Source organism: Lineus longissimus, chromosome 12 (genome assembly GCF_910592395.1).
Source record: "Lineus longissimus chromosome 12, tnLinLong1.2, whole genome shotgun sequence".
In the NCBI taxonomy this organism is placed as follows: domain Eukaryota; kingdom Metazoa; phylum Nemertea; class Pilidiophora; order Heteronemertea; family Lineidae; genus Lineus; species Lineus longissimus.
The window spans coordinates 1,091,543-1,115,134 of record NC_088319.1 but is presented as its reverse complement, the minus strand read 5'-3'; the positions used below and the strand labels follow the sequence as shown (position 1 = coordinate 1,115,134).

The 23,592-nt window shown below is 41.9% G+C and overlaps 1 protein-coding gene across 1 annotated transcript in view; it reads left to right on the top strand.

Moving 5' to 3' along the window:
* The first annotated feature begins 338 nt into the window (after positions 1-338).
* The window catches only part of LOC135497176 (basement membrane-specific heparan sulfate proteoglycan core protein-like), a 31,412-nt gene continuing 8,158 nt past the window's right edge, over positions 339-23,592 (top strand). The window contains exons 1-12 of the mRNA XM_064786923.1: positions 339-489; positions 2,787-2,903; positions 7,637-7,750; positions 8,705-8,818; positions 10,183-10,455; positions 12,112-12,255; positions 12,611-12,730; positions 13,951-14,082; positions 14,955-15,242; positions 15,796-15,920; positions 17,219-17,392; positions 18,499-18,675. Coding sequence (XP_064642993.1) covers positions 339-489; positions 2,787-2,903; positions 7,637-7,750; positions 8,705-8,818; positions 10,183-10,455; positions 12,112-12,255; positions 12,611-12,730; positions 13,951-14,082; positions 14,955-15,242; positions 15,796-15,920; positions 17,219-17,392; positions 18,499-18,675 — 1,929 coding nt within the window. The remainder of the gene's footprint in view (positions 490-2,786; positions 2,904-7,636; positions 7,751-8,704; positions 8,819-10,182; positions 10,456-12,111; positions 12,256-12,610; positions 12,731-13,950; positions 14,083-14,954; positions 15,243-15,795; positions 15,921-17,218; positions 17,393-18,498; positions 18,676-23,592) is intronic.

Below are 23,592 nucleotides of genomic sequence, written 5' to 3'. Positions count from 1 at the left end.
TTCAACTTGATGATCACTAAGAAATAGTCATTATTGTTGGCTGATGCACTAAGGTATCAAGCACAAACTTGCTCTACTGTCCAGATGAGTTTGACTTCAGTGACTGTTTGCACAGGGGCCCAGTGGCGGTTCAGATGTCTTGCAGAGGTCCTGGGTAGATGGTGTAAAGTGTCGTTAAGACCTCAAAGGAAAACCTAGTGAGGATTTTGATGTGAACTAGTCGGTAGCCTGTCAGTTTTGTAGTGGGAATCTGGTGGAACACCTGCATGGGAAGTTATAAAAGTTCTTTCACACACCTTTGGACCAGAACTTGAACTCTATAGAGATGCACGGTAACCATGGTAACACCAGATATTTGTCAATTTGCTTTTCCAGCCAAGGCATGCGAAGATACAGAATTCACCTGCGGAACGGGAGAATGTATCGCCATCCAACAAAAATGTGACGGGAACCAGGATTGCCGCGATGATACCGACGAAACAGGATGTCGTAAGTTTCAAATTCATCGTCTAAATTTCAATTTTAGGTGATGTGCACAAATTGCAACCCAAATCGGCTGGCAAGTAAAGGTTATATAAACTTTGTTGTGAAAGCGAAGCGCACACAAACAATCATATTGGGAGCAATAGTTGCGCTGCAGCATCTTAAATTTCAGTATGTTTTTTTGAGGCAACCCTTGCAGACAAGACCAAAGTTTCTGCTTTCATTCAACATGTTCAAGGCCCAATTACATCCCTTGCAGTATCAGAAAAAATCGCATCTTCAGGGCCATCAAACATCCAAGCACATGAGGATTTGAGTGTTTAGTGACATCACTCATGATGTCAGACATGCTGTACCTTTCATGGGATGTCATACTTCGATTAAGCGTCGTGTCTGACGTAACTTATGATGTCGTGCGAGACTTGCTTTGTCACGTGTGCGAATGTTTATTTGACTTCAAAACGCAATAGTTCGGCTCTGCGAGTGCTGTCGTTGGGCCTTGAATGATAGCAGCACATCCTGTATAGCATTCCGCGATGATGAGGTCACTGCAGCTGCTGCCCTCTATTTCCCCATCGCTGAATTACAGGCAATGTCGGACAAACATGCGGTTTCATAATGGATTCAGGCTTTCAAACTAGGGCAGTTAGATTCAATCTGGCACATGTCCGAGTGTTGGAAATACTACATAATTGTTCTGAATATTTCTCTCTCTGACTCTATGGTATCATTCATGCTAAAAACAATGCAGGGTCAAAGATAATTGACTTTGAAATAAGCTCAAATGCGTAGAAATAAGTGTCGATGTCTGACTGTCACGTGACTAAAACGTCATCAATATCTTATGCAAATGACCTTGTGAGCTATAAATAGTAACTTCGCGGAATGCTATTGCAGAATTTACTTGCTTCAACTATGCCCCTGATTTGATCACGTGTGTGCGCTGGGCTTTCTGACAAGGTATATTTGCTTTCTCTGTTGCCAAATCTCAGGCCCTTGCTCTTTAATTTTCATTCAATTCTATTGTGGATGACTTTCATATTAAAATCTCTGCAGTATTCTAAATCTCTTGATGAGATCATCTTTTATCGAAAGACAATTTATGCATTTTCTTTTGCTGTGAACTTGGAAATGGTTGTACATGCAACTTTGGCCAGAAGAGGACTTTGTTGATGTGCACTTGCACTCCATCTTGTTTCTGGGAATGGAGGGCAAGAAAAGCCATACCTCGTTAACAAAAACAACAGTGAGAATAAAGTATCATTTCTATTTGATGTCAAATATGCTGAAATAAAACGTTATGCAGAAATTTTCTGGTTTACGGCATTGTTATGTGTATTCGTGTTCACCACTTATTGCCTTCTCCTTACACACTCACTAGATTATTCTCAGAGATACTGGTGCAAAAAGGGGGTCAAACGCGAAATTAGAAAAAAGGAAATTGATATTGAAATCTGATTTGGATGAAGAAGTTTGAGCATCAAAATTGGCAAACCATGTGTGTTAGAAAGTATTTGAGACCAAACTGATATCGACCCAAAAAATTAGTGCTATGTTGGTGTTGGCTATTTTCTAATTTTGGACAAATAGTTTGATCATTTTAACTTAGAATTACCATGATTTAGATGAAGGCCTAAGTGATGCGGTGCAGGACCATTGATTGAGCCATGTTCAAGATTGGCCATCTGGATATTTGATGTACTGAAATGTGGACGCTTCAAAATGCACATTGCAGCATCCTCCAGTACACTTGGTATCGGCCATACTCTTGAACATCCTCTTAAAGAGTGAAACTTACTGGTGGTCAATACTTTTAACCTCTCACCCACTTTACAGATTGTAGGGTTAAGATTCATTTTGACGTCCTTTTGCACCAGTGTCCTTGATATGAGCACAACCTATCCCACCATTTCTTAGATTTGCACATCCTGATCAACTGAACGACATTAATGAATGTTTAGCTCTGACCTGTTATAGAAAAAAGTAGTTTGTAGGCCGGGAGGCGGTGATTGATGAGCTTGTTGCTCTGTGCAAATAAGAAATCAGAGGAAGCAGCTGTTATCAGTAGATCAAAGTCTTCGTTTCAATTGAAAAGTGGGTTTCTGGGGATCCTAATGCAAACTACTTCGGTCAATTATCTATTTTGGAATTATTTCTGAGAGTTGCGAAAACCCCTGTCAAAATTAAATTGGCACCCCTTGTCGGGATGCCTTAAAACTAGAGTCGTACCCCAATTTGCTTGCGTCACTCACTGCTTGCACCTCATTGCACTAAACTGCTAGCAAATTTGTTTTCACTAACAGCCACAAGGTGTCGTGACGGTCAATTCCAGTGTCGGAATGGTCAGTGTATTGACGCGAGTCTGCGCTGTAACAGGGAATACAATTGCCGTGACGGAACTGACGAATTTGAGTGTCGACGTAAGTTATTTATACAGGGCGTAACAATATACAGGACGTAACAAAAAAAAGTGGTGCTTGCTATGCGGCCAGCTAATTTGGACTATTCATTTTTTAGCTCAGCTGAAAAGCTGAGCTATTCATATGAGTAAATGGTAGAATGAGTGTCCGTCTGTCTGTCTGTCTGTCTGTCTGTCTGTCTGTCTGTCTGTCTGTCTGTCTGTCTGTCCGTTAAACAGGCACGTTTCAAAACTATGGCGGATAGGCGATAGATTTTCCCTCTGAGGCGTTGAGACCCTTCAGGACTCCTGAATAGACCAAATGTGGGTCCGGCAGGATGAGCGGTTTGGCCACTAGGTGGCACCGAGCGAAATTTTCCAAAAACTTTTCCAGCAGCTGATTTCTCAGTTGGGGATCATGAATCAAATCTAATTTTATAGAGCAAAGCTTTCTCTTTCATTATCAATAGGCGTAGTTCATGAATTTCTCACCAGGTGGTGTTACTGGCGCAATTTAGTGAGCACCCTCCAAGAAGAGCATTTTAAATTTCGCGCGAGTTATCCCACGTCCAATCACACGTGCAGCGAACGTCACGTCTCGAGTCTGCGCAGTTCAGACGTAAGGAGACCATGCTATGGAATAGATCGCGTTCTGTCAATTCAGAGGTAAGTTCTCATTAAATTCACAATTTCATAGGCGATAATATTTGGCTGCTTGTGTTATTGCATGTTGATGACATTAGGGAAGGCTTGGATTGTTTAATTGGATGTGATTAATTTGAAATAGTTCGTCGACGATCGTTGAAAAACGATCTGCGAAATGCAGCTTGGTTGGTCTGAGAAACGATGTCAAAGTCCGGCTTTAAATCATGGATTTCTCAACAAATAACTCTTGTCACATAGCAGAACTAATGTGAATAAACAAGACAATAATAAACATCGTTCTGATATCATCGGGTAAGGTTGCCAATGTACATAAACAGTGCAATTGAGGATCGACTCCAGCGATTTGAAATGTCAACAAACAATAAATGCGATAGCTGATACACACTGACACTTGCACACTGTACATAGCACAATGCTTCAAACGGGGCCGATTCATCACTCTTATCACAATGTATTCCCAATCATATCAATGAACTTCCTTGATCATTCGGCCCTAGCGCCTTATCAGTTGTTGTTGGCCTTGTATTTTGATATAAAACTTGGCTAGCTTACCTATTCTATCAAAATTAAAATGTTATCTCCTCATCATGTTTTCCAGGACAGGAATGATCTGCAGCTGCATTTGAACATATTTGGTGACCACATCTCAAAGATGACCAAGAGAGAGGATCGAGCTATGACTTTGCACATCCCATCGACTTCGGTGTTCACCAGTGCAATCATCAGAAGAGCCAGGCAATTCTAGTATTCAAGTATTTCATTCTGTAATACTTTACCTCAAAATTTACTAAATAAAGAAAACCACATGTGGCAGTTGGTTAAAAAAATCAAGTCTATCTGTTTAAAGTTTTTACTTGCTATCATTATTATCAACATTTCAATGGTGGCATTCTGCTAAGGTTTGTTAAGAGTTTCACTTGACTTAAGCAGGGTGTACACTAGTAAAATATTAGCAACATTTTACCAACATTTTACCAACATTTTACCAACATTTTACCAACATTTTTACAACAATTTTGCAACAAGCCCTTCAAGGCCCTGTGTTCACTAGCAACAAATTAGCAACATTTTTACAACATGTTGGTAAATTGTTGCAAACTTTTTAGTGGGAACAAAGGGAAATAGGTATTTTGGAGGGAAAATGGATGATTCCAAGGAGAGAAGATGTGTTTTGAGTGCTTCTGCAGCAATTTTAGCTGTCATTGTTGAGAGACGGAAGAGGCGGCGAAATAACCAAAGAGAATATGGACCAGGCCCTGGATCAAAATGAGGGTGGATGATGGGGCATACCACTGCCTGTTAAGGCCGCGTATCCATAGGGTATGCCCTTGTGTAGTGTGGCGTTATGGCGTAACAGCCTTGTGACCTGGCACTATAGCTGCGCTTACACCACGATATATTGGTGGACCAATTGCACTTACACCACCACATTGCCGCGACAAATTGGTTCGGCAATCCATTGCCGATACAAATTGCCGAGCGAATTTGTCCCACCAAGCTTGATGGTCCAAATCGCCCGGCTTGTTAAAAGCTCGGCTTTGTCGTGGTGTACGCGCAAATGGATCGGCAATTAGCTAGTTAGATGGTTCGGCTCCAGGCGGCGCTTTCAAAATGGCGCTTTCTGCCAAGGCTTTCTGCGTTCTGCTTATTGTTTGCGCGCCATCTGTAGCCGGATTTTATAACTAGCTGCAGCGCTGGTGTAAGCGCTTGGTGGATTTTCGATGGTGCGGCATTGGTTCCCGAACCAAGATTGGTGGTCCATTTTCAGGTGGTGTAAGTGCGGCTTATGCCCTGCGTCTCCATTGGATATTCCTTTTTGGTCATGTAGGCCTTTGTAGTCCTCATTTCGCAGCAGTCAATCGCGTTTATCCGCACGCTGTCATTATTTCAGAAGACAATTTCTTATGAATATTGAAAATGAAAATACAAGTAACTTGTATTTTCACTTGCAACATCAAATTGACATGTACATGTATATAAAACCTGACTTTTAAGCAACAAATTACAGGTTCGTGCTTGTTATGATAATCATCAGTTTCGGGGTCCCAGAGTAGTTCCCGTTGATGAACCTCTTGAATTAATTTCGCCTCAGACATTGCTTCCGTGTTGTTCCCTCGCAAAAGAATGGACATGTTCAATCCCAATATGGGCCTATATTCCCAATCCACAGTGCATATATGCCCGCAATGTGACACGGCATAACCTATGGGAACGATCAATAACACCAACGAAGGTTCATTGTCCGTGTGGCGCGCCAGGCGGTAAAAAGGGAATGTTGTGCAGGGCACGGAACAGCCTATGGATACGCAGCCTAAAGGAGTTGCGGCTGACTGACAAGCCGTGATACAAAAACTTCTAGAAAAGGTTTCATCACCCTACGAAGCAAGACACTCACTTGAGAGTTGCTATACCTGCTTCTTGTTCAAGTCACATGAACTCCGGTAGATCACATGACGCAAATCCTATTTCTGATTGGCTGAAGAGTTTGCAACATTTTTACAACATGCAACAAAGAATTGCATTGCATTTAATTTGCAACAATTTTACAACATGTTGTAAGACGCGTTTTGCTCTGTACACACTACGCAACATTTTTGCAACATTTGTTGCAACTGGAAATGTAAAAATGTTGCTAATATTTTACTAGTGTACACAGGCCTTTAGGCAATAATGTTACCCTTTTAGTTAGGGAAACTGGTGCCTTCTGCATTAGGTGGACCCCACTTACTCATCTGTCAGACCGGCCTCACACCTCGGCAGTAGAGTTTAAGGTCCAGTCTGCGAGATTTACCCATTTCTACCCAGCCAAAAGCGGGTGATTGGGCTAGTCTCTCCATGTGATTCAATTCGCATGGATTCTTGTGTCCCGGTGCTGAAAGGATCCCTCCACAAGGGCAGACTACATCCGGTGGCACTGAAGTATGGAAGAAAGACAGAAGACGACCAATTTGCGAAAAGGATCATCATCATCATCATCATGGTAACAGCTGAGGATGAATCATGTTGCTGTGTGTAGAATTGATGGTCCAATATAGGTTAGGTTATCTGTTTGCGCACACATTGCAAGGGTGGAGCTTGCTTGAAGTAGATTGCGCCAGTCTACCGCAATTCACTGTTACACATCCAGAAGCTATTATCCTTAGGCTTTGAGTCCTTAGTTTAGTAGAGTTTGACGAGTAATGTAATATATACGAACAACGCAGCAACAACTCAGCTGAGCGCCAGGCCCTTGGGCCTCTTGTTCTAAAGAACTATGGCTTTACAAAATGCTGCAAATATAATGGTATCATTCCCTGCTAGTTTGATACACTCTAGTTTGACTTATCTAAGATCATTTTATTGTTACTATGAAATCATGTACGCTAATGCAAGTATCAATTCGTGTCTTGTACCCCCCCTCCTCAAGGGTACGACACCTTATCACCCTATAACAACATCTTAAGGCTCAAGCATCACCCTTTTTTCACCAATGCTACTTTTTCTTTCGTCAAGACATCACCATCAACAATATATCAGTTGTCACCATCATATAAAGTAACCGAACTAATTTTACTGGGTAAGGCTGTATGTTCGACAAGACATCGACACATTAGCATCCTTATTCTTTCCAGCTTCGCCAAATTTTCACTAAAGGAAAAATAAATACTACTCAAGCATCGGCAAAGATTAGTGGTGATAGCTTAACTACCCTTGAGGAGGGGGGGTACAAGAAACGAATTGATACTTGCATAAGGCCAAGTTGGAACAAGATGTCCGGACCATCGGACAACTTGGTGTCACCAACCAATTCTGTACCCAATTTGAACATATCGAATGGCATCTAACGACCATGTACTTTACATCACCAGTTTGTGGAGTATCGGAAAATATCTTACATCGGTGAAACCAGAGTATGCTTTAATCTAATGTGTTGCTTCTAGTTAAACACAGACATCTTTGCGATCTAGTTTGCAAATATTATGGTCTGGGCACCACCCATCTCTACTGACGACCTGATTCCAGGTAACTTGGCTCTTGCATCACAAATCACTGTGAGTTCGAACTAGAGTATTGCTTAGTTTTTAACTCTTTTCGTGTTGTCCTTCATAGCCACAAGGTGTCGTGACAACGAGTTTCGGTGTCGTTCTGGGGAGTGCATCGACTCTAGTAGGAAATGCGACAGGCGCTCTGATTGTCGTGACGGAAGTGATGAACTCGAGTGCCGTAAGTTGTTACAGTTGATGAGCCTCATTGCATTACTAAACTGGTGATTTTTTCGGGGGGAGGGTCGAACATCAGTTGTCTGCTTGATATCCACTCACGTGACAAAACTTTGCTTCATCCTGCCAAAATTGCTCAGCCTGAATGGTACAAAATAAACAGTTAACATGTTATCTTGTAATTAAAGGGGTACCCTTTTAAATGAACCTAACTTATGTGCAATATCATATAACTTCAGATATTCTGCCTTGCAGTCCTTTAATTCATCTCTTCACATTCAGGTTGCATTGTAACAATCTTAATTCCACTTGCATTTAACTTAACCCCCTCCGCCCTACCATTTTGAAATCCCCATCGATTTTTCATCAGATTTGAGTAAAATGATAGCTGTATTGTTGTCATTGTTAGTATGTCCTTAATCTCAGAGCACAGAGAGAAAAATGTTTGGAAGTAGGTTATATTCAAGAGGTTGCTTTTCCACTTGATTTCAAACTGAAAGTTGCTTTCTGGCAGTATGACATGACAGGACATGAATAACTTACAACGCAATGTCACGGATGCCAAGGCAACAAACCGTTTGTCTTTCCATTGATATAAAATCTTAAAAACCTCCGAGATACGATCAGGATTAGTGTACGTTTATCCCAGTGTGCTCCCAACTTTAGATTCCTCCACCAACAATTTAATTACCTGGTTATGGATCAAAAGTGAAAGTAAAAAACCACCTTGGCTGAGGATTTCTACGATTTGTACGTTTATCCCAGTGTGCTCCCAACTTTAGATTCCTTCACCAACAATTTAATTACCTGGTTATGGATCAAAAGTGAAACCAAAAGCTCCACCTTGGCTGAGGAATTCTCTGAACGCAAACAGGTTCATCTGATTCCTTCTCAATCACGCCAATAATCCTAAAATCTATTGTGACCGATTGACAGATTATTGAATTTTGATATTCAGCTGTCCAGTGTCGACCCAACCAGTTTAAGTGCGTTAGCGGAGAATGCATCGATGCCAGGAGGAAATGTGACAAGCGCCGCGACTGTGGCGATGGAAGTGACGAGGCCGATTGCGGTAAGTTGTGGATATTTTCTTCACCGATTTATAGTTCTGGGCAAAAGTGTCCATGCGTGAATTTATGACGGCGATTAATCCATGGGCCCATCCATGGATAGATGATGGAGAATCCCCATCATAGATCCATGGATAGATCCTATGTTCATATCTGCCATGGGTCCATCATTGATCCATGCATGGGCCCATCCATGGATAGATGATGGAGAATCCCCATCATAGATCCATGGATAGAACCTATGTTCATATCTGCCATGGGCCCATCATTGATCCATGCATGGGCCCATCCATGAATAGATGATGGAGAATCCCCATCATAGATCCATGGATAGAACCTATGTTCATATCTGCCATGGGTCCATCATTGATCCATGCATGGGCCCATCCATGGATAGATGATGGAGAATCCCCATCATAGATCCATGGATAGAACCTATGTTCATATCTGCCATGGGTCCATCATTGATCCATGCATGGGCCCATCCATGAATAGATGATGGAGAATCCCCATCATAGATCCATGGATAGAACCTATGTTCATATCTGCCATGGGTCCATCATTGATCCATGCATGGAATCCATTATATTGTAAAGATTTTTTGACGGGCCTTCAAAGATTTCATTTTAAAATTGGTGAACTATACAGATTTTCCAGAATTCTGAAGATGGTCACTCAAGTGGATTTGTACTTTGCTGCATACAAATACGTTCATTTTGATGGGACCCTATGTCAGTAGGCCTATGATGGAACTCTCATCAATGGATGGTCCATGGGCCATCAGTGGGTCTGTCATGGGTCATCACAGCATCTATGATGGTGTCCCGCAGTAAGACATGGTTTGTGATGATCCATGGGTCCATCAATGATCCATGCATCGACACTTTTGCCTGTGAGGTTTAGGCGCGGTTTCTGACAAGTCGCATTGTCACCCGATTTGAAAATTAATTACTCCATGAGTGAGTTGGAAGGTGAGAACTCTCACATGTGGCAATCACCCTGTGGAATCAGCAACACCCTCTACGATAACTTCTACCAGTTCGAGTCGCAGCCAGCCATCTACCTCGTAGGAAATCCAGCTTCAGACAGGAGGCAACCTCTCCCAAGTTCTTTTTATCATGTTCTATTGATCTAACTTTGATAGGGAGGGTTTAGAATAGCAACCTATCATAGATCCTTACACCTTTTTGGATAAAACTCCGTCAAACAGAAAAAATTTTATGCAAATTTCAAAAATCTCTACGTATGAGGATCTGTGATGGGTCACTGATGTCAACCCCATCAAAAGCTCCCTCACAAAGGTGAGGTTAAATGCTAGAGCAAGGTTCAGGCTGACTAGTCGATCATTCCCGACAATTTCTTTCAGTGGAAGAGGTACCAATCAGAATCAATGTTGCTCCACCCAGCCTCCGTATCAGGGAGGGTCAACGCGCCATGTTCATCTGTCGCACGACGGGTAACCCTCCACCCAAGGTGCGTTGGAGCCGGAATGGTCAGCAGTTGCCGCAGGGGGCAACTGACGTTGATGGTGTCTTGACAATTGGGGTGACAAGGGCAGCTGATTCCGGTCAGTACACATGCTCGGTGATTGGAGTTGCTGAGGATATACGTGCGAGTGGACGCCTCATGGTCGATGTTTGTGAGTATTTTTGTCCGTTTTATGTTAGAGCGTGAACGTGGGCTGAGTGCAAAACTGTTGTATCTACACTTCCTTTGGTTTGGAGGAAAATGACTTCAAAGATTTGAACTTCATCAGCAGTCATCAGCCTCTTTTGTTTTGAGGAAGGCATTTTGAATACAGATACAATGTTTTTGCACTCATGTTTTCCTGTAATCTGCAGATACAATAGTATTACATTGGTAGTTTAGGGGCGTATGATACAAGGCAGCACTAATCAACACAATAATATTGTAGATATGATGTTTTTGCATTGATTTCTGGGGCTAACTCATTTTTTTCAAATTTGTCAGTTACAACAGTTTTGCGCTCAGCCATGTAGACCTGATGAACAATGTTATGATCTCGGACGGCGTAGTATTGATGGCTTGTATCTGTCAATAGGCCTTTCTACACGAGGACAGTTGGAACTGGCTTCGAGCCAGCTCGAGGCGGGTCAGGATAATTTTTACCGTGTAGAACGAAATCAGAACCGTCTCCAAGTGACCTGACCCGAGGCGCGTTAGCACTGCAGTCTCGAGTCACTTGAGGCGGGTTGGAGCCACTTCAAGATGCTTAATCTCTCGTGTAGAACCGATCTAGCCTCGAGTCACTTTGCGCACAGTACTAAAATCAGGTAGCGCAGTATATCATACATATATGATCCACCGAATAAAGAGTCACATGCGCCACCATGCGACGGGTTAGTGGTTTAAGTGGCCTGAACTGACCTGGGGCCGGCGATTTGATCCGTCTCCGTGTAGACAGCGCAAAGCTAATTACAGGTGATCTGGCTTCAAGTGGCTCGAGGTGAGGAGGGCTAAAACCGTCCTCGTGTAGAAGCAACTAATAGTTCATGTTTGAGCAATGCAGCTGACTGCCTGCAATAGTTACCAGGTGGTCAGTTACCTAGGTTCCTTTTTCGGTACCAAGGTACGCTACCTGAGGGAACCACAAGGCTTCTGTTGCAGGCAGTGCGATACAAGACCACTAATTTATGAAGACCTAGTGTATGTTTTGCATCTGTCGTATAGTTTGTGTATCACTTGTATTCATTAGTGAAAATTTCATGACTATGTCTCCAGAAGACGGGGCTTAGGCCACCGAGAAAGAAATTCTGTCTGTAAAAATGTACAAAAGGAATTTTGCACCATGACCGAGCCTCGTAGCACGTGACTCAGCCAACGGTCGCCACCGTTGGTTATATAACTCTTTCTGCTTCCTGCTACGTGTATAATACCACAGAGCTACAATTGAAGCGATTGCCTGTAACAAACCAGTAAGCACCACTTATGGCAAAGGGAGTCATATTATCTTGTTTGTCAGACTGCTCTCTGAGGACTGATATCAAAATCATTGACAGACTTAACCAAAAAGATGTTAGTTGAGCTTGAGGAATTGTTACCAAGCTGGAGGTATTGATTGTCTCACTGAAGCTGCAAGGGTGGAGCTAAGCTGTAGGCAAAAATCAAGGTGGAGCCAAGGTTTTGGCTTACGTTTTTGCTCCACTCGAGCTGTTTTCGTGAGAAAACCAATACTGACACCAACTCAAACGGTTTTGGTGGTGCATTTAGGCCTATGCTGTAAACTGTGGGTCATTATAAATTGAGATGTTTGAGAATATCAAATTTTTTCCAGTTGGCCCAACGCTTGTCCCACCGACCGATGGTCAGTGTCGTGCAGATACAGACACAAGATGTAATAGCGGACAGTGCATACCCAAAGATTACCTCTGTGATGGGGACTTTGATTGCGCGGACAAATCAGATGAAGCCAATTGCGGTAAGGTCTAGTTTTGATATTGAACATTTTCTCCTTAGCGTTTAGAAATGCATAACTTCAGGAAATAGAAATTGTCTGTACATGTCCGATGACTTTGTGACCTCATGGGGTCCACAATGACCAGAGAATTGATCCGCCGTGAAGAAGACAGAAGGACAATGTGCAGATCAGTGGAATATACAGGGTCGCTCCGGTCCTATAAAAACGCTTGTCGATTTGACTAAATCTGATGTATCACTAGATAGCTGTAACTCAACTTCAGAGATGGAGTCCGTATGGTGCCTTACCTCAATCTCTATTGCAAGAATATCCAGCCTGGCATGATATTTTAGTCTGAAATCATTCCACCTTTCAGTCGATACAATGCCGTGCGAACCCAATGAACATCGCTGCGATTCTGGCAAGTGTATTCAGTCTATCTGGTGGTGCGATGGGGACAATGACTGTGGGGACAATTCAGACGAAAACATTTGCCGTAAGTATTCAGCCGTAGAAAACCCCATTGACAAACCTATTGACAGGAGCTTTTAGACAGGTGTCAATGAGCACTTTGTGATGGTTCCATTTGTAAACATATTGACATGACCATTCATTGGAAAGCTCTCAATGAGCACTTTGTGATGGTTCCATTTGTAAACATATTGACATGACCATTCATTGGAGAGCTCTCATTGAGCACTTTGTGATGGTTCCATTTGTAATCATATTGACATGACCATTCATTGGAAAGCTCTCAATGAGCACTTTGTGATGGTTCCATTTGTAAACATATTGACATGACCATTCATTGGAAAGCTCTCAATGAGCACTTTGTGATGGTTCCATTTGTAATCATATTGACATGACCAGTCATTGGAAAGCTCTCAATGAGCACTTTGTGATGGTTCCATTTGTAATCATATTGACATGACCATTCATTGGAAAGCTCTCAATGAGCACTTTGCGATGGTTCCATTTGTAAACATATTGACATGACCATTCATTGGAAAGCTCTCAATGAGCACTTTGTGATGGTTCCATTTGTAAACATATTGACTTGACCATTCATTGGAAAGCTCTCAATGAACACTTTGTGATGGTTCCATTTGTAATCATATTGACATGACCATTCATTGGAAAGCTCTCAATGAGCACTTTGTGATGGTTCCATTTGTAATCATATTGACATGACCATTCATTGGAAAGCTCTCAATGAACACTTTGTGATGGTTCCATTTGTAATCATATTGACATGACCATTCATTGGAAAGCTCTCAATGAACACTTTGTGATGGTTCCATTTGTAAACATATTGACATGACCATTCATTGGAAAGCTCTCAATGAGCACTTTGTGATGGTTCCATTTGTAAACATATTGACATGACCATTCATTGGAAAGCTCTCAATGAGCATTATATGTTGATACTATGTTTGCTGATTTGGATCTTATTTGAAGAAAACCTGTACAGATTTTGAAATTGAAAAATTTTCAAAGTACAAAAATTTTTTTTCACTGTTTTTTTTGTTTTCTGCTCCAAATGTCCCAAAATCATCAGTCCCAAAACTTTTTTGACTTTGAAAATTTTTCAAAATTTTGACTTTTTTCTCCTAACCGGTATATATTGACAATAACATCTGTTTTTTAGTGTAGAAGACAAAAATGTTGTCACACTTTGATGTGGTCATTCATACTGTACATTTGATATCTTTCTAGCGACATCTGCTCCTGGCGCCCCCTGTAAGAAGACTGAGTACCAGTGTCAGAGTCGTGACCAGTGTATCCCGGCCAGTTACCAGTGTGACAGTGAAGTCGATTGTCAGGACCAGTCAGATGAATTAGGATGCGGTAGGTAATTTTCTTTACCTCAATGCGCAAAAGTAGGCGACATTCATGCAAGTATCAATTCGTGTTTTGTACCCCCCCTCCTCAAGGGTACGACACCTTATCACCCTATAACGACATCTTAAGGCTCAAGCATCACCCTTTTTTCACCAATGCTACTTTTTCTTTCGTCAAGACATCACCATCAACAATATATCAGTTGTCACCATCATATAAAGTAACCGAACTAATTTTACTGGGTAAGGCTGTATGTTCGACAAGACATCGACACATTAGCATCCTTATTCTTTCCAGCTTCGCCAAATTTTCACTAAAGGAAAAATAAATACTACTCAAGCATCGGCAAAGATTAGTGGTGATAGCTCAACTACCCTTGAGGAGGGGGGGTACAAGACACGAATTGATACTTGCATCAATGCTCCTATGAAAGCCATCGTGTTACTCATATTGGCCTGGTTGTTCAAAACGTAGGTCTACGGGTAAAAAACTCACGATGTTTTGGCCCAAACCTATCCCCCCCCAAAAAGACTCCAGCAGTGAAAATGTTAAGTATGAACTTGGCATGATCACCTTTTGTGAAGCCCTTCGACGTAACACGAAGCGTAGTAAATGTCACTGACGGGTGGTCAGAACAACTGGGTCCAGGATATTGCTCACTTCAACCCTCATCTCTTCATGCTCTATCTGGCAATCATTCCTAGATAGCTATTCAACAAATTGTCCTTTACTTGCAGATTCTTCTGCCTCCCCCATCTCGTCATGAACAAAACATTCAGTCCACTCATGGAATTGTCCAGAACATGGTGTTGCTGGTTAAGTCATTTTCCTTGATTTCTATTTCCCTCCATCTTTCATGATTTACAACACAATTTCAGCTCCTCCTATTGTCCTGAGGTCACCACCAGGAAAAGTTGAGGTTGATCAGGGAGAAACTGTTGTCATATCCTGTGAGGCTAGAGGTACCCCGGTGCCACTGATTGTCTGGCGGCTCAACTGGGGTCACATCCCAGACCCCCCGCGCGTCTCTACCACCAGCGAGGGTGGTATTGGTACCCTGACCATCCGACAGATCAGGGAGTCGGACCAAGGCGCATATACCTGTGAGGCCCTCAACAACAAGGGAAGCGTTTTTGCTCAACCTGATGCAATCGTAACAATAAAGCGTAAGTGTTGTTATTAAATTTGTTTCTGCCGTTCTCAATGAAATAATGGTGTTTTTAAAGCGCTTCTGGCGCTAGCTTACCTTGGTCTGTAGGCCTACCGAAGTGCTTCACAACTACTGGCACTATGACAACAACTAACTACCAAGGGACTAAAACCTTTTTGTCATTCATAATATAATTTTTGGGAGACCCCCTTAAATTGTATGTTTGGCCCCATTCTCGGATAGAACTTTCTTTGCATAAGTAGAATTCAAGACATATCACGGCTGTCCCTTGATATCGACTTGAAGTAGAGATGCAGATCACATTCCTGAATAGCTGATTGAACGAAAGATTGTAGTTGCCATATTCAGCAACTTTGCGGTTACTGAATTTGTGCAATGTTGCTATATTCTGCACCTCACAGTTGTCAAGTAGATAAGGTAACGTTGCTGAATTATCTGTTTTTCCGGAACCGATATGAGTTACAGAGAATGCGTCAGTGCTGAGGAGCAATGTCCTGACAATGTTGTCCGCTGTATGCACCTGACTTTAACCCTTGATGATCTTTCAGCGCCAAGTGGACTTTGTCTTCCGCCCCTGTTCCACGCGGAGGCCAAGTCTGTCTCGGAGTGCCTCAACTGCTTCTGTTTTGGAGTGACTGACCAGTGTGTTAGTAGCAAGCTCAGGCGCTCACAGGTAATGTACCCTTTGGCTGCTGATTGAATTTTTCAGCAACTTTTTCAGCCCTAGAGCAAGACATCGCAACACTTTTGACCACCTAGAAGTGAATTGATATTTTGACTAATAAACTAGGAATTTAACTTGGGATAGACCAGTATCCACTTGGGATGGACCAGCATCCACTTGGGATGGACCAGCATCCACTTGGGATGGACCAGCATCCACTTGGGATGGACCAGCATCCACTTGGGATGGACCAGCATCCACTTGGGATGGACCAGCATCCACTTGGGATGGACCAGCATCCACTTGGGATGGACCAGCATCCACTTGGGATGGACCAGCATCCACTTGGGATGGACCAGCATCAACTTGGGATGGGCCAGTATCCACTTGGGATGGACCAGCATCCACTTGGGATGGGCCAGCATCCACTTGGGAAGGGCCAGTATCCACTTGAGATGGACCAGCATCCACTTGGGATGGGCCAGCATCCACTTGGGATGGACCAGCATCCACTTGGGATGGGCCAGTATCCACTTGGGATGGACCAGCATCCACTTGGGATGGGCCAGCATCCACTTGGGATGGGCCAGTATCCACTTGAGATGGACCAGCATCCACTTGGGATGGGCCAGCATCCACTTGGGATGGACCAGCATCCACTTGGGATGGACCAGCATCCACTTGGGATGGACCAGCATCCACTTGGGATGGACCAGCATCCACTTGGGATGGACCAGCATCCACTTGGGATGGGCCAGCATCCACTTGAGATGGACCAGCATCCACTTGGGATGGGCCAGCATCCACTTGGGATGGACCAGCATCCACTTGGGATGGACCAGCATCCACTTGGGATGGACCAGCATGGACCAGCTCAGGAGAAAATATAACTAAATTTTGTATGACTCTGGATACTATAATCATGAGGCTCTTAATAGTTTTGAAAAAGACTAATGTTATTAAAAACTTGGCTGTTCAAAATTTGCGGTTGGCAAGTGATTCATAGTGGAATGACCAAGCTCATTAGCTAACCACTATCATATTCATAATTGAACTTTCAACTTCATTATTGAGTTGTCAAATTTGGTAGTTAGTTTAATTATGATCGAGATTAGAAAACTAATTCAAAAATGATGGTTCATTTTTCCTGGGTTGGCTTGTGCTATGAACAGAATTGACGCTATTCTTCTTTTGATAAAAATGTCGTCTTTGAGAAAATTTAATTAAACTTTCCAAGTAGCTTGCTTTTCTGATCATGTCTTGTTTCCATGTGATGAAGTTGAGCTGTGACAATTTTCTCTTTCCAGCTCTCCATTGGCAGCCAAATTGCCATGATCAACTACGCGAGCCAGCAGACTATGGACCCCAACTACATCCAATTCAACCCTGGGACGAGGCAGTTCAGTGTGGCGGATTATGGCTCCATTACTCGTGATGGTACTTACTACTGGAATCTTCCAAGGCAGTTCCTTGGCAACAAGGTAAGCTCCACGGCAACGGTGCTAAAACTTGGTAGCATCCGTTCCCAGGGAATGAGTGAATGGGTACTACCCAATAGGGGGTTACATGTACATGTAATACTGATACAATGCACTACATGCACTATAGGACTCCCCTCTCTGGCCAATGGTTTTGCCCGTCTGCCACTTTTACACCTTAACCCTTTCACTGCGGATGTATGCTAATTGGCGACTTAGGTAAAATTTCTATTGTGCGGCCGTGCGCCAGTTGGCAACTTCGCCTCTCTTTATCCATATGTGTTATAGACTAATATGCAGTTCCGTAAATACCCAATAGATGGCAATAGTGTTTCAAGCGTGAATGTTTCTTCAGGCGTGCTGGAAGGCAGTGGGGATTTTGGGTTGCGCAGCGAAAGGGTTAAGTAATATGTAAGGTCCTTAGCAACAGTTTCTTGGCAACAGAGTTTGCTCCATAGCAACAATGCTCATGGTCCTTAGCAACAGTTCCTTGGCAACATAGTAAACTCCATAGTAACAATGCTCATGGTCCTTAGCAACAGTTCCTTGGCAACATAGTAAGGTCCGTAGCAGCAGTTTCTCCACTGAATATGATACCTATGTATATTTCTTATAATTTGTGACGAGGTAATGTTGTATTCATTGCTTGCATTGTAAGTGGTGACTCACATCAACACCACACCTTTGGCCCAGCAATAGCGTAATGAGGCGGGGACTGGGGGCATAACCATAACTATCAGTGCCAATCATGCCCATGCTATACAAACAACTACATTTGCCTTATGCTGCATCAAATTTGAGCAACATTGACTTTATAATAATCTATTGAATTAGAAGTGCCCAGCCTCAGGTTTGGGCACTGAGCTGTCTACCAGTGCCAGTCCTTGCCGACCCTCGAAGGAATTGGTCCAGAGTGTTGAGTGCATATCAGCTCTGGGTATCCAGGGCCAAGGGTACTGTACTACCTGGATAGGTACTGCAAATTTCTATCTTCATTCTGATAATCTGAAGATTTTTAACAGATTTCAGAAAGTTTAATAAGTTGCGATTGTTGTCAAAATGTCATTGAATTGTCTAATATAACACTGTTTTCTCTCTTTACCGTAAAGCTATCAAGTTATGGTGGGAACCTCTACTACACGATGTATTACATGAACAGGGGAGGCAGTCGGCAAGTAGGCGGTGCCGAGGTCATCATGAAGGGTAACGGCATCACTGTCCAGTTCAACTCACCGTCACCGCATAGCGCTGCTACGGAATTCAGTCGGGTCATTCCATTGGTTGAGGTAAGTTCTTACTTTTATGGCCATGTTAAGTATTGTATTCAGTCTCGGCGACACACAACCTATTTGTCATTTGTGTCTTAGGTGCAGCTGTGGTACATTTCCCTGTCATTGGCATGCTACAGGGACGTGATTTCCGTAATAGTGCCAAGATTTTAAACACACTGTAGTGTAAAACGTGAATTTTGTGTACTTATTATTTTGGTCATTTTTGCAAATGCTTTTCAACTCAAACTTAAAAATCTCGAAACTTTCAAATGTATTGCATTGATCAATTGTCACATTTCGGGCTCAAATGCAATATCAAGTCTATTGACAATTGAACACGGTCAAATTGGTTTACTTTTTCTCTCATGGAGATATTTCACGTTTTACTGGTATGTTTGTTTACAAACAGTTTTTTAACAACACAGTGATAAGTTTTACCCTATTTATTACATTATCATTACCTTAACTAATAATACATCAAAATGATTACAATTTACTTGACAATTCATAAACAGACACAAAAACATTTCTCACAATAGAATCTAACCATACCAGTGATGACACCTATTGGTGTCATCTAAAACCCACACCCCATTTCACGAAAAAAGTGGGTTGACATATTTGGCGATTTCGCAATATTTGAACAGAATGTTATATTTCTTCTGAAACTTCAAAGTCCAAAGTATCTAGAAATACTTACATTGCCAGAATCAGACAATATATGACCACAAACAAAGCATTTGAAGTGAAATACTATCGAATTTTCAAGCCATTTTAACATTTTTGGTGAAATGGAGCACAACTAAATATATTAAGGGAAAAGGCATACCACTAGGTTTGGGTAATAGTCCCTTTAAATCAAAACTAAAAAAGATATACACCTCAACGTTGGTATAATCCAGTGAGTGTCAACATCTTGTAGTGTTGATTGTAGTTTTGCCAGTTCCTGACTGGGTTCTAAAAACCTGTTATTTCAGCTTTTTGCTAAAATATGGAAAGATTTTCCTTTTTATTGTCACATATGCCCACTTGTCACCTGTGACATCTCATTGACCAGGAGGCCAACAGAAAGTTAGCCCATGCACTGACAAATTAAACAGTCTAATATTTTCGTAGTATTCTTTACTACTAAAGACTTTTAATGATCTGCTGCTTTTAACCAATGAACTTTGTCTAAGGGCCATTCATTTAGTATACAAGCCCAATTTTCTAATTTTTAGACATCCCCTTCTTTGAACAAACTCGTACTTGCATACGTATCAATAAAATTGTCAGGTGATATTTTGCATAAACATCGCTATAGTTACAATATTGAGTAAAACACAATGAAAACCGTTTTGCACAAATGTGATTCAAAAACATTTGTCAAGAAGTCAGTAACCTGTAATAACCTCATGAAGTGGACACCTTATATATCAAGTGACATAACTCCTTCATCATTATATACATGTAACCTAAAGGCCTCAGTACACAATGAAATCTTCTATATACATCATATGTGTACATTTTCGTGATTTAAAACAAATTTAATGGCGTGATTTTCATCAAACTTTGCAGAAGTGTGGTCCTATATCTTTTCAATGTCACAAGTGAATTTGAAAAAATTCCAATGATTTTGAATTTTTTTATTGGCATTTTCGTGAGACATGTCAGAATTTGACACGATGCGGGATCGTGTGTACTGCCTGTGAGAGAATATCTTTCTGACCCCGTAAAATCTAGAAAAGGAGTTCCTATTTCAAAAGCGACCTGAATTATGTTAGTTGATATTATTCAAAATCAAAAAAGTCAAAAATGATGTTGGCAAACCAAATAACTAATATTCCTGGCGGTATTTAGGCATAGCAGAGAAACTTAAGCATTTCATTGTATTATGTACAGTTAATAGTAATCTCAGCCCTAATGGAGAAATGTTCAGTAAAAATGGTTGACCAAGTCATACACTGTCCTTATGTAAACCATTACGCCTGGCGCTAATTTGAAATCAAGTTGGCAACATCTGGATTTCAGTGACGTCAGTTAAACACCTCTTTATCTCAACCTGAGCTATTCAGGGTGTTTTTAATGTCCAGGAGTCAATTTGCCCCTCCTAACCACATGTCATGTACCTAATTCAATCCTTCTACTGCTTGAAACATACTCTCTTATACACAGCTATTGTTTGACCTTAAAACTGAAGTTGTTTCTCGAGTTTGGTATCCGAGAAATCGAGAGTTGGGAAATTTGAGGCATGTCACCGATAATGGTAATCAATTGAAGGATGATTCTAAGCTTGTAGTTTCCCTTGTTTGAAGATAGGCATCAGAGGCCACTATCGGTGTCCTTTTGTCTGTCTGCATTTTTACGTCTTCGCTTACCAGATCGATTCCCCCCTCTCTCTGTATAACATATGTTTTTTCTGCGTCTTGTCTCCCGCGAGCTTCCCAATTTCAACGGCAGTGAGAGAATCTCTGTTCCTGAAGCTTTAGTGAAGTCTATGACTGAGCATTCTGGTGGAAGCTCTATCTTATCGTTGACATCGTCAGGGGGTTCCTTGTTGAGTTCCTCTCGGTAACGCTCGCCGACATGAGCCTTCATATGTGCTGCCACCTTGTGTGCTTTAGCTGCACTGATGTCAACCCCTTCGAGGAGATTGATCTGGGGCATCCAGAAGATGGGGATATATCCGTGGGAGAGGTAGTACTCCAGCTGACTGTACAATATGTACGCCATCTCAACCAAGGGTCGCTCATGGTTGAGGAAGTCCTCCACATTGTGCATAAAGACTGTCTTGAGGAAGTAGCTTGTTACGAATTTGCCTACGAAATGTATTACACCTTCATCTTTTATGACAATGTGACATGCCACTGGATTCCTGAGACATTTTGCCAAGATGTACGCATCCTTTACCCTGTCCTCGAGTTTCTCAATGTGCTCCACTTCGAGCAGAGAGAATGTGACACGGAAGAGTTTCTCCCGTTCACATGTATCAAAGGTTTTCCCAAACGTAGTGTCCTTATGGGGTGGTCTGGCCACCAGCTGGTACCCTTCGGCTTTCAGCTCCGCAGAATTCATCATCCAGGTTTTCTGAATAGCATCACTTGGCCAGTCTTTTACATGTATGACTGGCACTAGATCAACTGATACCAACAACCTACGCTTTTTATCTTTCTCATCCCGATATCGCAGTTTCATACAAGTGCATGCAGCACCATCGCCTGCTACGGCTGTAGGCATAGAGACAAGCATGTTATCTTTGGTGTCAAGACCATACCATATGTCAGAATGAAACAACTTACTACTGAAATCCACATTGCTTTCTTCATCTTCATACTTCCTGTAACCATGCCCAATATTTGTTATTTTATCTAGGTGCAAAGGAAATTCTTGTTGTAGTATGATGTCAAATTCATCAGTGAATCCCACTTTAGTTGATTCTGCCATACTTCCGATTAGTGCAGTTGTCAGTGTGAACGACTTAACTGATTTTTCTGTTATCTTTTCTACATGTTCCAAAATCGTTTGCTTCAGATTTCTGACTTTACCTTGAGGAAGTTTTTTAATTGAGCCCAGACCTGGTAAGTTGACTAAATTTAAAGCAGTGATATTTTTCTGGACTGTAGATACGAGTGGTGACAGAGCATTCTCAAAAATATCCCAGTCAATTCGATCACTATAACACAAATGATCATATATATTGTCACCACTTGATGTCACTGCGTCGGGGCTTCTTTTAAAAATCAAGAGGTATAAGTAAATATCCATGCAGTCACCGCCTGTAAGATATTGTCCCAATTCATGGTGGTATCTAAATGGTGCTGCACCTAACGAATGAAGCAATCGAACGCTCTCAAAACGGCCATAAAAAACAGCTGCTGCTAGGGAAGATGCGAGAAACTTATTGTAGTCTATCTTTGTTTGATACATTTTAACCAGAAAGCGGATTGCATCATTTTGCCCATGTTTGGCTGCTAGTTCTAACCTTTCCCTAACTTGACTTCTACTATCACCTCTATCAGAAAAGAGTTTAAGCAAATATTCTATGACATCCACTTGACCATGTATGATGCTATTTTCCAAAGGAGAAAACCCGTAACAGTCTCTGCTGCGATAGTCAGCATTATGTTTGATGAGTAAATCGACAGCGTCTTTTTTCCCTATTGTAGCAGCCATGTTGAGGGGAGATTGTCCCCTGTTGTTCTTCCTCTCTATGTTTGCTCCCCACTGGATCAGTAAAGTCATTGCAGCTGAATTGCCATTGTTCACAGCAATATGAATTGGGTCCCAGTCTTTTTTATATTTCGTCGCAATGTCTGCACCTCTATATAATAGAAGTCTAACAACACTCTCATGTCCATTTTGTAACGCAAGTGAAAGAGGAGAGGAACCCCAGTCTGTCTTTGTCTCAATGTCTGCACCTCTATCTAATAGAAGTGTAACAACGTTCTCATGTCCAGTGTGTGATGCTATTGCAAGAGGAGAGGCACCCTGGGTTGTCTTTGTCTCAATGTTTGCACCTCTATCTAATAGAAGTGTAACAACATTCTCATGTCCTTCTTCTGATGCTATTACAAGAGGAGAGGCACCCGTATCTCTCTTTGTCTCAATGTATGCACCTCTATCTAATAGAAGTGTAACAACCTTCTCATGTCCATTTTGTGATGCCAGGTAAAGAGGAGTGGAACCATTGGTTGTCTTTGTCTCAATGTCTGCACCTCTATCTAATAGAAGTGTAACAACATTCTCATGTCCATTTTGTGATGCTATTAAAAGAGGAGTGAATCCCAGTTCTTCCTTTGTCTCAATGTCTGCACCTCTATCTAATAGAAGTGTAACTACCTTCTCACGTCCATTTTGTGATGCCAGGTAAAGAGGAGTGGAACCATTGGTTGTCTTTGTCTCAATGTCTGCACCTCTATCTAATAGAAGTGTAACAACATTCTCATGTCCATT